The following is a 15543-nucleotide window of genomic DNA, read 5'->3' as shown; positions in this document are numbered from 1 at the left end:
ATAACAGATCTATAACTCACTTTTCTATGTGAATTTGATCTGGTCCCAAGAAAGTTCCATATTGCAGCTCTAATATTTTATTTAACTAGGCAAGTCAGTTAAGAACAAATTCGTATTTACAATGACGGCCTAGGAACAGTGGGTTAACTGCCTTATTCAGGGGCAGAAGGACAGTTTTTTTTACCTTGTCAGCTTGGGGATTCGATGTAGCAACCTTTCGTTTACTGGCCCAACGCTTTAACCCGTAGGCTACCTGCCTAAATAATAGTTTTATATTATGTTTACCAAGTAACTTCACCACCAACAAGTAATTTTTGGTCAGCTGATTTATGCAGGAGGGATCACTGCAAGTCCCTGACTATTCATTACAAACGTGAGACACTATAAATAGGCCTTTCCTTTGTATGTTAACTACTAACTTTTGAGCAGTACACAACACGCGTCCCTAAACCAACTATGTTCCATCATGGAAAAGGTCATTAGACACAAATCTATCAAAACTGCGCAATGATGAGGAGAATGTGTAAACGACTTTTTCAGGTTTTAGATTCGGTGTTTTGACAATATTTTTTGGGTCTATAATTTCAGATTTGCATTTTGTGGCAATACATTACTGATGAAAAACTGCAGACCTCACTGACAGCAAAAGATGGATGTCAACAAATCTGAACATTTAACATTCCTCCATAGTTTACTTCCAATGCGTAATATCAATTTGGTTAATGGTGATTTAAATTAAAGTTATGTGTCTTGGTTAAATTATTATACTTGTTCAGCCCATGGATAACCAACTTGCGCCCAACCTCAGTGGCACTTTACACTTACCTGAAATCGCTGTATGGATGAATAATCCAATTACCGGCCGATTTGACACGCTGTTGTTCCTTTTCAACAGCTTTTTGGCTCCCAAACATACGCAGTGAAAATTTGTTAACTCCAGGCTGAAGCATGGAACTAAATTGCCGCTGCATGTATGTCCGATTGTCATGTGGTTCCCCATCATCTGTCACAATCTGGGATATATCCTCAGATTTAAAACATGAGACAGAATTCATCTTCTGTTGGTTCTGCACAGAGGACGATGCTTTTCTACTTGGGGCATTTGAGAAGGAAACTCGGGGGTCCTTTTTCACAGTGCCAGTAGTTGTTGCCCCGGCCACCTCGGTCCCTTGCCCCTGTGCTAAGGACCCCACTGAGGTAATAGAACCGTCCATGCTGGCGACTCTTGAATTACATCTAGATTGCCTTTTCCCGGCCAGTAGCATCTCCCTGGCATAACAGAGCACAGTTTGTGGCGCGTGTAGGAACACTAGGTGCGGACTCCTCGTCTTGCATGAGCCACTGCTCATTGTTGTTCGAGTTCATGCAGTTCTTGTTGACGCTGCTCCCCCTCCTGGTGTAAATTTCTTCATCTTCATACTCCCACCGTTCCTATCACCTCCACTACCAACGGAGCCGGTGTTGTGCCGAAAATTTCCCCCCTGGCAGAATCCCCCCCTCCCCACTTCGCGTGAACGCACACACACTCAATTCTTCATTGCTGCGATGTGCATGCTAGTTGAGATTTCTGATCACGTTAGGCTGCGTTTCATTTTATTTTTTATGTCGGTTTGATCGCGGTGGAGGCACTAGTAATGTCTGCAGTTTTCGGTTTGGCTATTTGTTTCAAGTGTATTAGTCTATAAATAAATATCTTTGCCAAAATTCGTCATCTCTCCCATGTCTTATTCGAATAGTAGTTGTTCTGAAATGTTTATTGCTTTTCCCTCCTCTGTTTAATATAACACACATACATTAATTATTAATTTCGATTGCCTATCCTGACGTGAAGTTTGTTCGATAGAAAGTATTTGACTCTAGCCACAAAATTAAGGAAATTAGAAAGGGGGGGATTTCGTCAAGGCCATTTTCTTGACTGCCGAAATTCACCCCCCTTCCATCTTGGGCCTGGCACATCTTGGGCCTGGCACACTTCAAAATCAAATCAAAGTTTATTTGTCACGTGCGCCGAATACAAGTGAAGTGCTTACTTACAGGCTCTAACCAATAGTGCAGAAAAAAAGGTATGTGTGTGTGTGTGTGTGTGTGTGTGTGTGTGTAGGTAAGTAAAGAAATAAAACAATAGTAAAAATACATTTGAAAATAACAGTAGCAAGGCTATATACAGACACCGGTTAGTCAGGCTTATTGAGGTAGTGTGTACATGTAGGTATGGTTAAAGTGACTATGCATATATGATGAACAGAGACTAGCAGTAGCGTAAAAAGAGGGGTTGGTGGGTGGCGTGACACAATGCAGATAGCCCGGTTAGCCAATGTGCGGGAGCACTGATTGGTCAGGCCAATTGAGGTAGTATGTACATGAATGTATAGTTAAAGTTTTGGTAGCTCATGTTGACCAGTAGTATGTCCCACAGAAAGTATTTGACTCTAGACACAAAATTAAGGAAATTAGAAGGGGGGATTTTCGCAGGCAAAAAAATGGTCATGCTGAAATCCCCACCCCCCCTTCTAATTTCCTTAATTTTGTGGCTAGAGTCAAATACTTTTTATAGAACAAACTTCACGTCAGGATAGGCAACCAAAATGAATAATTAATGTATGTGTGTTATATTAAACATAGAGGGAGTAAAATGTAGGCAAGCAAGCAATAAATTACTATATTCAATGATTACATTTCTCATTAACAGGTTATAGGCTACATGTGCACCACCAAGTCAGAACAGTAGGCGAAATTAAGAGGGGAAAATAGACTAAATTATTAGGGTAAGGCACATGGGCTACTTTAAAAAACAAAACTTAAACTTTTATTTAACCATGTTGTTGGGGATGGAAATTTCTGAATTTTTGGTGGCCTTCCTAAGCTAGGATTCAGACACGGCTAGGACATCAGGGTTGGCGGAGTGTGCTAAAGCAGAGAATAAAACAAATTTAGGGTGGAAGCTTCTGATGTTAACATGCATGAAACAAAGGCTTTTACGGTTACAGAAGTCAACAAATGATAGCGCCTGGGGAATAGGAGTGGAACTGGAGGCTACAGGGCCTGGGTTAACCTTTACATCACCAGAGGAACAGAGGAGTAGGATAAGGGTACGGCTAAAGGCTATAAGAACTAGTTGTCTAGTGCGTTGGGGACAGAGAATAAAAGGAGCCGATTTCTGGGCGTGGAAGAATAGATTCAAGGCATAATGTAGAGACAAGGGTATGGTAGAATGTGAGTACAGTGGAGGTAAACCTAGGTGTTGAGTGACGATGAGAGAGGTTTCGTCTCTGGAAGCACCAATTAAGCCAGGTGAGGTCTCCGCATGTGTGTGGGGTGGGACAAAAGAGCTATCAAAGGCATTTTGAGCGGGACTCAGGGCTCTACAGTGAAATAAAACAATAAGTACTAGCCAAGACAGCAATAGACAAGGCATATTGACATTAGAGAGAGGCATAAAGCAATCACAGTTGTTGATCAGGAGAGCTAAGACAACAACGGGTAAATGCCGATGAATGGGCAGAGCGGGTCAGTTAGGTACATACAGGACCTGAGTTTGAGGCTGGGGCCGACAGGTAAACAAAATGTTTACCGTGTTATTGAAACAGTCCAGGGGGCATCAGCTGTGTAGCCGAGTCATCATAGGGTCAAAAGAGCAGCAATAGGTGAGTCAGGGTGCCGTTCGATAGTCACTACTACGCTAGGCGAGCAGGGGACACAGCATTCAGAAAAGCTAGCGAGCCGGGGCTAGTAGATGGTTCTTCGGTGACATCGTAACAGAATAGCCTGTTGAGACCACATCGGGCGATCACGTCGGAAGTCCAGTCGTGATGGATCGGCGGAGCTCCGTGTCGACAATAAAGGGTCCAGGCCAATTGGCAAAGGAGGTATTGTAGCCCTAGAATTAGCTAGTATATGGGCCTAGCTCGAGGCTAACTCAAGGCTAGCTGGTGCTTGCTTCGGGACAGAGGCGTTAGTTAACAGTAGCCACTCGTTTGCAGCTAGTTAGCTGCGATGATCCGGAGTAATGATCCGGTGTAATGATCCTGAGCGGCAGGAATCCGGTGATATGGTAGAGAGAAGCAGTCCGATATGCTCTGGGTTGATATCGTGCTGATATCGCGCAGTCCGATATGCTCTGGGTTGATATTGCGCTACTAACAGCTTACTACACAACATATACTTACCATTTCTTTATTAGCTACAGTATGCATATCTCTCTGGTAAATTGCATCATTTATGCAGCGGCAAACAATACATTTTTGGACTCACCTTGTTGTGCTGTTCTCACTTGAACAGGAAGGTGGCGTAACCGTCATTTTTTTTGTCATCAAACTTTGTCATCAAAGTCTGGCATTCTCTGGATTAATGGTGCTTTCAAAACAACTAGGAAATCGAAGATTTTTTTTTTTGAATCATGATGACGTCAGTGATCTTCAGGTCGTAGCTCTAGAAAGAGGCCCGAGTTCCCAATTTACAATTCCGAGTTGGATGACCGTTCAAAATGTATTTTCCCAGTCATAGCTCGTTTTTCCAGAGTTCCCAGTTGTCTTGAACTCATTAAAGTCAGATTTTGCAGTTCCAAGTTAACAGTTGTTTTGAGCGGGGCACAAATCATTCTTCTTTGACAGCATGGTCAATGTTGACTGTTTATCATTTTAAACTAGGAAAAGAGACCCTTAATCTTAGACCTGGGACCACACAGCCACAGCCACTCCACTGAATAGAAGGCTAATGATTGCTTTGCGATGCCTGCAGTTAGCCACTGATTCCTTCCAAACCACTCATTGTTGAATTTGAGATTTCCAACTTGTTGTGTAACGTTTATGTCCAATGGCCGATGAGCACCGATACGTTTTATCTATAATTTCTCTTCATTATTTCTCTACATGACAAGGATTAAAAAGGATTTGCCAGTAGATTGTCGACTTGATTCATGATGATGCCTGCTAGCGAAGATTTTGAAAGTATGATATTGACATAATCAGTCCAATCAAAGCTACTGTAGATATAAATCAGGATTTGACGTCATTTTATCTGTGGCCAATTTATTACCTTGAGCCGTCTTGGATGGTCACTTCTAATGTAACTCTATGGCAGCACCCAAGGGGCTAGAATTTTCTACATCTACCCTTAGACTTGGTGGTGACGTAGTGTCCCCATAAGTGAGAGAACACTGAGCCAATCACGGCACAACGCTCCGTATTTACTGCTGGCTTGCCCCACCACCACAGAAAGCAATGAGCTAGGCTGAAACACCTGCATTTTTGAGCTGCCTTACTCAAGAAAACAAAAAAAGAGACCATGTTTGTATGCAGCTTTATTAACACAATGATATACAGTACCAGTCAAAAGTTTGGACACCTACTCATTCAAGGGTTTTTCTTTATTTGTACCATTTTCTACATGGTAGAATAATAGTGAAGACATGAAAACTATGAAATAACACATGGAATCATGTAGTAACCAAAAATAAATAAATCAAAATATATTTTATATTTGAAATTCTTCAAAGTAGCCACCCTTTGCCTTGATGACAGCTTTGCACACATTTGGCATTCTCTCAACCAGCTTCATGAGGTAGTCACCTGGAATGCATTTCAATTAACAGGTGTGCCTGGTTAAAAGTTCATTTGTGGAATTTCTTTCCTTCTTAATCCGTTTGAGCCAATCAGTTGTGTTGTGACAAGGTAGGGGTGGTATACAGAAGATAGCCCTATTTGGTAAAAGACCAAGTACATATTATGGCAAGAACAGCTCATATAAGCAAAGAGAAATGACAGTCCATCATTACTTTAAGACATGAAGGTCAGTCAATGCGGAACATTTCAAGAACTTTGAAAGTCCCTTCAAGTGCAGTCACAAAAACCATCAAGCGCTATGATGAAACTGGCTCCCATGAGGACCACAACAGGAAAAGAAGACCCAGTTACCTCTACTGCAGAGGATAAGTTCCTTAGATCCGGAACCTGCTGGTTTTCAGTTTTACCTGATAATTGCACACACACCTGGTGTCCCAGGTCTAAATTAGAGGGGAACAATAGTTCCTGATTAGAGGGGAACAATGATGCAGTGGAACTGGCTTTTAGGTCCAGAGTTGAGTTTGAGGGTTCTAGCCGGTGGGCCTGAAGTTGTCCCACACTGAAGAAGTCTGCAAAGCTGAAATGCCTGTGTACGCCATCTCTGATGCAGTGAAAATAATTTTGTTACAATCCAAAAAATGAAGCAAAAAAAGATGTGGCTTTATGCCACATCTTTTTGATTGCGGCCCCATCAAACACACCTTTTGCTTAGCTTCAAGTCATGCCATTCACCTAAGAGGACTGACACCTTGATGTACAAATCAGCAGAGGCTGCTGAGGGGAGAGGACAGCTCATAATAATGGCTGGAACGGAGTGATTGGAATTGCATCAAACATGCAATACCATTCCACTAATTACGCTCTAGCCATTACCACAAGCCTATCCTCCCCAATTAAGGTGCCACCAACCTCCTGTGGTACAAACCAATTGCCTAAGACCATCCAGGGCACTTTGGAAAATATCTTTATAGCTTTACTTGTGGAATGGCCTTTAGCATTATGTGGCCTTGTGGAAATATGAAATATTTACATCTTATTCGACAGTTAACACAATAGACCACATCTCTTAAAATCAAATAACTTTATTAAGATTCTGCAATTTGGTACAGTTGACAGTGTTCAATATACTTGCTTACTTATTACTTCTAGGCAAAATAATTTACACACACACATATATGTACATATGTATGTGTGTATATATACACACACATACATATACACATACACACACACAGTGGAGGAAGTCATAAGAACAAACAGAAAAAACACCAATCATTCTCATGTAAACGTTTACAATGGATTTCACTTATAGAACGGCAATAAAAACCATGCCATTTTTATCCCATGGCCTTAAGCTGAAACATGTTCCCTGGCAGCACAATATGGAGAGAAATATATTAGAAAATCTAAAGGAAATTCAGTCAATTTCTCAAGACAATAACACTGAAAAGTTGTTTAAAAATCACAGGGTGCACTATATTACGTAACACTCAACAACCCAATGCCCCTCATAGATCCTGGAAGGTCATCATCAGGATATCTGTCAGGAGACAAAGATAAGATTGACAATTAGATTGATGAGAGCTAACCTCTACAGGAGTTTTACTGCTTTGATTTTGCAATCAGAATAAATTCATTTGAAATGGGCTCATCCTGTCGAGTGGATTGATTCAAAAGCTGTCATACGCACCTCTCATCTTCTCTCAGTTGGAGTTCCTTTGCCTGACGTCCTTGTTCTTGTAGTCTGTGTTAGCATTACTCTTCCTGAAAGACATTTTCCACTCCGAACATTATAGCACATTCCGAAAATAACAATTTCCTTGGGTGAGAAATTAAATATATATTTTTTATATGTCAGTGTGAAATGTGTACTTACAGGGGAGCAGATCCTGAGTCATCATCTATACAGCAACACAGGGACAAGAGAAAAGATGAAGAGCAGTCAATAGCTGAATTTGTTTGAGACAGTCTGGGTATGAGAAATATTCTCCCAATGAGAGCAAGGCATGAAAAAGGTATGCTTTCAACAGACAATGAAAGAAAGGGTGACAAAGTTCTAAGCATTTCTTTAAGTAGGCCTTTCAAGTGAATGCAACAACTCAATGGAAAAAAACAAGCGCCTACTGCCATAGATCTACAATAATCAAATAAACTTCATCCCAATCAAATTTAAAAAAGATAAAACAGCAAGAGGTATGACAAATCTACCTTCATTGTATCCTAACTCTGATACCATATTGTTTATCAAGAACAATCTGTTCTGAACATTGCTCAAAATCATGCAGGAAACAATATGTTTTAGTGATGTCAACACATAAAATGGTTATAGACAAAAGCATACGGGCATACTGCAGATCAAACGGGACTCTCAGGAAAGAGTAGGTACCCTCAGGCAACGAATGAGATCAACGATGACATGATATCCCTATTATAAATAGCTGAAATGACTCATCATGCATGGAGATCAAGATGCAGATGCATGCAAGACCAAATATTAAAAAGGTATACACAGCAATATGACATAAGTAGCCAGGCTGCTTTCTGCTTACTGACCAATATTTGTTGTTGATGAATGTAAGCAGGAAGTTGCTGCCCTGTGTATGATGTCATACTTCTGTGTGTACCATTAAAACCCCAATTCCTTTGCAGTCGGAAAATGTCATTCAAATTTAGCCCAGGTTGGTCCAATGTAGGAAAGCAAGGCCAGTGGAAGAATTCCTTATTAGATACATTCTTGTACAAATGGCGACTATGAAAGCAGTGGATTCAGACTCCCATAGCTTCTCAGTTACTGTCATCTCAGGTCAACCACTTCAATCTGACATGTGGTTTTGATCACTTACCAAAACGCAAAAGCAGCAGCGAACAGAGAAAAAAAAAACTGTTCTAATAGAAAACCAATTGGTTTAGCTCGAATGGAACTACTAAAATCAAGACCTTATCAGTAGTAAACCTCCTGTATCCAAACCATTACGAAAATGCTAACTATAGAGATATCATTAAAATGGCAGGAAATGAATGCACAGAAATCTTTGTAGAATGATAGTGCATCTGCAACTAAGAGACTGATCTGCCACTCGGGGGCAGCAGACACTCACAGTCAAATCATACGGACTTGACCAGGTATGCTACTTTAGCCCTTCAGAAAACATAGATGAATGGCAAAACAAGAGTACTTCCTTTCTGCCTTTCTCTGCGGGTGTGTCGTCTTACCGTCGTTGATCTCATCAGGCTTTCTCCTCTTCTCATAGATGAAGATGATGCTGACCAGGATGATGACCTCGGCCACTATGCCCAGGAAGGGCCAGAGGGCGGCCAGCCGGCTGCGGACGCGCAGGTGGACCTTGTCGGAGGTCGAGCCGACCTCACTCGTGCCGTAGCAAATGTAGTCGCCTATGTCCATGGCGATGTCCAAGTCGTCAATGGTCAGGGTGGTCCTGTTGGGGGTGCTCTTGATCTCATACCTGTCGGTACCATTGGTGATGGCCTGAGAATGCCAGACAGGGAGTAAAGTCATTCAACACCAATTTCCAGATTTCAATATTTTTCTATTTTCTAGGGCAGACCCCTTTGGCAAGTACTAGTACGTGTGGAATTACTGTGGCTTCAATCAAGATACTGATTTAAGTCAATGATTCCTAAAATTGGAAAATAACTGCAGCATGGTTGAAACTGAGTTCAATCACTCAGTTTAGTCCAGCAGCAGGGTTTATTCCAGCTCAGTGAAACCAATTTTGTTAAGCCTAATATGTATCAATGATGTAAAGTTTGCTAAAGCATACCGTCTTATCTTCTCCCTCCAGTTTGTACCACTTCCAGTCAGTGGGCAGTGGGTATCCATAACTAACACACACCAGCACACCCTTGTCCTTCTCATTACCATGCTCAGAGCGTTTGTATGCAGAGACATGGGGAGCAGCTAGTGACAAACACAGGGAGGCAGGTATTTATAGGATGATAGCCGATATGCACTATTTATCCAAAACACCAGCATCTGCAGTTTTCTAAACCAATTGGTTATATAGGCCTATTGCAGCCTTCAGATACTCAAAGTGCGCTAAAATTAACTGGCAGAGCATGTCAGTAGAAGAAACTTAAAAGGATTACTTACTTTTGACTTCAATGGTTGTCTTCACCTCGGGCTCAGAAAGGAAGACGCACTCATACAATCCACCGGAATGGGAATCGATTTTAGCCAAGCTAATGAAAAAAACAAAAACTAAAGGTAACCCCTAAAGATGGGAAACATAGACATACTACAACAGACTTGGCAATGGCTCAAACAATGGCTTCTAACACATCCCAGTCATGAAGTCACTTCGCAAAAGATGCTGCCCCAACAGGCTGAGCTTCAGTGGCAGGTAAATCGAGTCACGTCCATCTGGTGGATCAAACATGCAGATAAAACATGCCGACGCACTCTGCCTTCCTGGAACTTACGTGTGCTCGGTGTAGAGAGTTGGCGAGTTATGCTTGGATGACTCGATCACTTTGCCGTTCCTCATCCAGTAGTGGCCTTTGACTGCAGACGGGGGGTCGGTCAGTTTGCATGAGAGGACGGCAGAGGTCTGGTTGTATACCTCCATAGGGTGAGCTTCAATTAAGGGATCTGTAGACGCACACAAAGTGAATATATTAAAAAGCCATCCTTTGATATAAACACATCTATTAGGCCTATACACTGACCATTACAGTTTACCATAGTACTATGAGGAAAGGCCAAGTGTAACTAATTATTGTATGTCTTTTCTAGTACAGGACATTGCTAAAATAGTTGAGGGTAACTAAAAAGGCACTGTGGTTATTTCGGCTAGCGGAATTTATAGGGTTTACTGGACAAATGGCAATCTATTGGAGATTGTCTTGATACCAACATGTTGAGGAGACACTGTTCAGGGCTCGACATTGCTTTACTATCCTTTAGCCTCAACTTCATAAAGAAAACTGATAAGGTCTAGCCTAGCTGATCAAATGGTTTTACTTTCATCAACTATCACATTTCAAGCCAAAATCAACACAATATAAAATGGCAGCGCAGAGCTTTCCAAGAAGGGGGCAAATCACACATGGGAAGACACCTAAATGGAGAGCTCGGTCTGAACCAAGAGTTCAAGATAGGAGAGAAGAGGAGTTAGACTAGGAAGTTAATCTAGGAGGAGACCATGCTTGTAAATCAACACAAGCAGAAGAAGCAACCAGCAAGGTGAGGTATGGCAGGTTGGTGTTCCACTGACAGGGAAGAGGAACAAATAAGAGGATATTTTGGTTTGGTTAGGGTAGTGAAATTAAGAACTTGTCAAATAATACTGGACCACAAGGCAGAAAGATGGCCTATGGCTGAGAAGCATTACAAAGCTGGGTTGGGGTCTTCTGTAGATAATTTAGTAATCCTAAAAAGCCTAAACAGGTCTAAAGAGTAAACAACACAGGACAGTGCCAATGTTTGTATCAATTATTACACATTCTAATCCTTGGACAGAACAGCAAAATAGAGAATGAAAGCCAACAAGAATCTAAACACACCATAAACTAACCCCTTAAAAAAAAAAAAAAAAAATTATGATGCAGCCATTTGCAGTGTTCAGACCTTCTAACCAGTATTATCCATATGAAATATATTTTGTTAATTCATTAATTTAAACAATTCCCTAAGCTTTGACATTGGCCTAGGAAAGAGGCATCAGATTGAGGGTAGTGCTACGGCAGGTAGGACGCGTCTAAGGAGAGAGGCTCGGCCACACATGACAGGAGCTCAGTGAGGGGAGTAGTGGGAGTCTGGGCGAGACAGGGCAGAGGGCAGGAGAGGGTGTGGGTGTGGGACAGGAGCTGGACCACTTTCTGTCCTCTCTACAGGGAGACGCTGCCTGGCTGTACACAGGGCCTTCCACCACCAGCACTCACTCACATTCAAACACTATAACGTTAGCCTGTGAGCGGATTCACTTGACTTTGGGTGCCTTCTTCAGCTCGTTGCGGTCAGGATCGTTGGAAGCGCGGCACTCTTACGTGCCAGTCATTGAGCGTGAGGTTTAAGAGGTGAATGGAGCTTGAGGGAGGTGGCGTTGAGGCCAACACGGTCCTCCCGCACCCCATCAAACAGCTGGGTCATGGTCTCGTGCTCCTCTCCCTCTATGAACCACCACTGCACCTCGGGGATGGTGTTCCCTGTCACCTCAGAGCAGCTCTGCACTGTCCTCTATCAGCTTCATCTGGAACAGGGACGACTTGATAAAGCCGCTGAACAGGCCATTAAGGGGGAGGGGTGGATTGATTTGAGTATTATATTGATGGATTGGTGTGAGCACATCAGTCAATTCAACGAGATGATAGTAAGGCAGAAAGAAAGAAACAGAAGAGGTTAATAGGACACGTGAATAAGAGAAGGAAGAGTTTGAGTATCATCATATTAACCAAATGATTTCATGCCAAATTGATGCAAACAAATTGGTGCACAAATTTTGAGAGAAACTTTTTGTGCTTCGAAACATTTCTGGAATCTTTTATTTCAGCACATGAAATATGGGACCCACACTTTACATGTTGCGTTTATATTTTTGTTAAGTGTATAACTGAAATTTCTATGTGAATTTGGTCGGGTTGCCCAAAACATTACATATGCCGCTTTAACAGAACATGCAACTCCTGTAATGAAGCAGTCAATAAAACGTAATTTTCAAACACTTGCCAAAATGCGATTAGCAAGAAAACACCATTCTAAACAGAGCACCTGATGCGAGCGGTATATGACAGAGAGGAAAATCTCAGGGGAAACTAAAGACAACAACTAGGATGGGTTGCTAATATGAATAGTGTTGTGCCTTTGGCTTCTGGACAATGAAAGAAAGTTGATATGAAAACCAATAGAACAGGAGAGAAATGGCATATGAGGAAGTCTTTCATAGGCAGTGCGTGTGGAAAAAGGCCTAGCTGATTATTGAGTTGCGGCTGTCAGTGAAAAAGCATCTATAATGTGTGAAGATAATGAGCCTCGAATATATATTTTTTTAAATGAGACAAGAAGGGATGTGTTGTGAAGATAGCCTATAGGCACATCTCTCTCCAGAATGCAAGCGCTCAGCTCTCCAGAATGCAATCGGTCTGCTCATGAAAGCGTTTGTAGTGTCCGAACAAACTTTGTCTACTCTATGGAAACGTGAGACTCACACGAACATGTCGGTGATTTTGCTCTACGTCCCCCACAAGCGTCACGCGACTCGTCTGTAGTCGGTTTAGACTCATTGTGTTAAGGTCATTTCATTTTCTTGCAGTCTCTGCTAAAAACAAGCTTGCAAACACAAGGGTTCTTGCTTGTTTGAAACGTTTTGTATAATACATGTAAATACATTGGTATTGTAACCATATAAATATAATATTTGTTGTGAATTTAATTGTGATATGTGGTATTTGTATTTACTAGGGATCCCCATCTTCCTGGGGTCCAAACACATTAAAGCAATTACATATAAAACAAAATATAAAACAGTACATCATAACATCATTACACCACTATGTTGTACCACATTTAAATAATTGTGTTATTTATCTCCATTGAAAGGTTGACATATGGTAGTAAAACATAATCTTACTTTTTTCATCCTCTAAACTGGACATCTATGACACATAACCTCTAATGACTCAAGTAGGCAAAATGGTCAACACCGGTTTAAAAGATCGCAGCTAACAAGCACAGGCAGAGCTTTGACTCTCAAATATGAAAGGTTACAGCCTTGGTAGACAACTGGTTAGTCTGCTCATTTAAAAACTCAACAAAACATTGGCTGGTTTATGAAGAACTAAACAAAGGCAACTCCATTGGCTGGTGGTGGTCATGGTGGAGGATCTGGTAAAAACTTGCAAGCTAGCTGGTAAATACTAGTAGTAACTAAATATTGACACTTGCCCTTTTAAAACGAGACCTACACGTCACTGATTTTAGTTCTGACAAACAAACATTTAATAATAGTTAACAGTTAGCTACTTGCAAAATTAAACAACTTTAGCCAACTATTTCAGCTAGCTAGCGTTACCTACAAGTCACTGATTTTTAGCTATCACTAACGTTACATGTGTTTATATTCACTAGCTACTTTGTATAACTAATATAGCATGAATATTGATGCAAAGCATCACATCTTTGTCAGAACCATATCTTATTTACATAGTTAACGTTGCCAGGCTAAAACAAGTAAAATGATCCATCAATCATGTTCTGTGCTGTTAGGATTTGTGTACGCAAATCCCTTATAGTGCCTGGAACGTTGTGACCACCCTCTTACTCTTATGCTTCCTAGCTAACGTTAGCTACTTTGCTTTTTTTCTACATTTACCGTTAAAGCGATGGATTTTTTTTTAGGTTGACTGTTTGGAAAACACATGGCGTTGAACTGTAACGTTAAATCAACAATTAAAAACCGCTAATGTTAGCCAGTTCGCACTCTATACAGTAACGTTAACTGTTACCTAGCTAACGTTAAATAGCTTACCTGTCTGGGCATTGGCTCGGTTCAAGCACAATAGGAGGGCACTTAAACCCCACAGCACTTTCATTTTTTTTTGTCTGTCACAGATATATACTGTCAATTACACTATTTTTCAAATATTTGATCTTATCTCGACTCTCTTGCTACACCATCGACGAGTTAGTCGTCGTCGTCCTCTAGTTGTTCCTCGCGTCGTGAACAAGTAAGTCCTTGCACGTCACGCCCTGTGCGGAAAAGAAAAAAATATATATATATAAAAACAAAAAGCCTCAGTTCGACGTGAACAGACAAAAGCAGAAAGGGGGATACCTAGTCAATTGTACAACTGAATGCCTTTAACTGAAATTGTGTCTTCCGCATTAACCCAACCCCTCTGAACACGGGCGGACTGAAACAGTAATTCAGGCCGGGAATTTGACTCCATCCCAGGCCACCCTGTTCACGCAAACCACCAGGCCGCTAATTTTGTAGGCTAACCCTATGTGTTGATGTAACGGGTACCAAACTAGTTATACATTTGTGAAGAAAGTTATCCACGTTACAAAATACAAAACTTTTCGGACTGACAAAAAAGTAGCCTATATGAACACTGAGTTTAAGTTATGCTATGGGTGCACCCTCAAACTCACTAGGAATACACCAATCATAACACATACAAATGTACAAGGCTAGACACAAAACAATTAGCCTACACTTTTTAAAAAGATAATGAGATATACAGAGTTAGCTCAAATGTTCAAATTATTATCTTTATATTCAAGCATCAAGCATATCAAAAGTATTAAAAAAACTTCACGCACACACATTCACTGAACTTGAACATAAGCTACAACAATGTAAGTAAGTATAATACAAAAGTCAAAAAGCACTTCTCTTCAAAAAAATGTAGATTACAATGTTCACTCGCTGGTGTCCATAAAGCAAACAGCACAAAAATAAACACATCTATACACTGAGTCAATGAAATTGAACATTGGCTACATAACTGCAAGTATAATACGAAAGTCCAAAAAACATGCCTTTGTACAAAAGCTTTAACTCACAGCAAATTGTATTTTAGCCTGTTAAGGAAGAGTCATACTGGTTACTCTGAAGTAGCTATGCTAAGTAATTACCACTAGTAAACCAGTAGGCGGCGCAGTAACTCACTGCTCTCTGCCATCTTGTCAATGACGTCATCTTTGTCAAGTCCAATAAGAATCTCCTTCTCTGTTCCTTTCAAAAGTAACACTTCAAGGTTCTCTTGAGTGAGGGAGGTTCTTAGGCGGTTCTTCACGAATTTCAGGGTGGAGAAGGTCCTCTTCACAACCCACCTGAGTGATGGATAGGGTGAGGAGGAACTTGTACTTCTCCAATGATGACTGTTTCAGTCTTTCCCACTGTTGCGCAAGGCTGATCAGTTCAGTTCAGCCTGCTAGTAGCATGTTCATCAAATTCCAGTAAGCATTTGCTGAGCTCCTTCATGGCTGTCTTTGGAATGCCCTTTTCTCTGATGTCAGGAA

At 41.2% G+C, this 15543-nt stretch overlaps 2 protein-coding genes across 2 annotated transcripts in view; both read right to left on the bottom strand.

Annotated features, from left to right (window-relative positions):
- Positions 1-1349, bottom strand: part of LOC120053186 (potassium/sodium hyperpolarization-activated cyclic nucleotide-gated channel 2-like) — a 132149-nt gene extending 130800 nt beyond the window's left edge. The window contains exon 1 of the mRNA XM_039000349.1: positions 826-1349. Coding sequence (XP_038856277.1) covers positions 826-1349 — 524 coding nt within the window. The remainder of the gene's footprint in view (positions 1-825) is intronic.
- A 5274-nt stretch (positions 1350-6623) lies between these two features.
- On the bottom strand, positions 6624-15187 carry LOC120053803 (basigin-like). Its single transcript, XM_039001061.1, has 9 exons — positions 15085-15187; positions 14045-14265; positions 10002-10170; positions 9673-9761; positions 9344-9480; positions 8775-9048; positions 7438-7462; positions 7252-7325; positions 6624-7101 (listed from the first exon to the last, which is right to left on the bottom strand). Exons 2-8 carry the CDS (start codon positions 14106-14108, stop codon positions 7265-7267), a joined length of 819 nt encoding a protein of 272 aa, XP_038856989.1. The 5' UTR covers positions 14109-14265; positions 15085-15187; the 3' UTR covers positions 6624-7101; positions 7252-7264.
- Between the last annotated feature and the right edge of the window lie 356 nt (positions 15188-15543).

Source organism: Salvelinus namaycush, chromosome 9, assembly GCF_016432855.1.
Source record: "Salvelinus namaycush isolate Seneca chromosome 9, SaNama_1.0, whole genome shotgun sequence".
Lineage (NCBI taxonomy): Eukaryota > Metazoa > Chordata > Actinopteri > Salmoniformes > Salmonidae > Salvelinus > Salvelinus namaycush.
Note: the sequence above shows the minus strand (reverse complement) of the source record. Positions and strands in the feature narration are given on the sequence as shown.

Excerpts from the sequence above, each read along its gene's own strand:
- LOC120053803 (XM_039001061.1), bottom strand. The coding sequence starts at position 14,108 with ATGAAAGTGCTGTGGGGTTTAAGTGCCCTCCTATTGTGCTTGAACCGA. Across the intron at positions 10,171-14,044 it reads CCGAGCCAATGCCCAGACAG|ATCCCTTAATTGAAGCTCAC; the intron begins GTAAGCTATTTA and ends GTGCGTCTACAG. Across the intron at positions 9,049-9,343 it reads TGGAGGGAGAAGATAAGACG|GCCATCACCAATGGTACCGA; the intron begins GTATGCTTTAGC and ends TGGCATTCTCAG.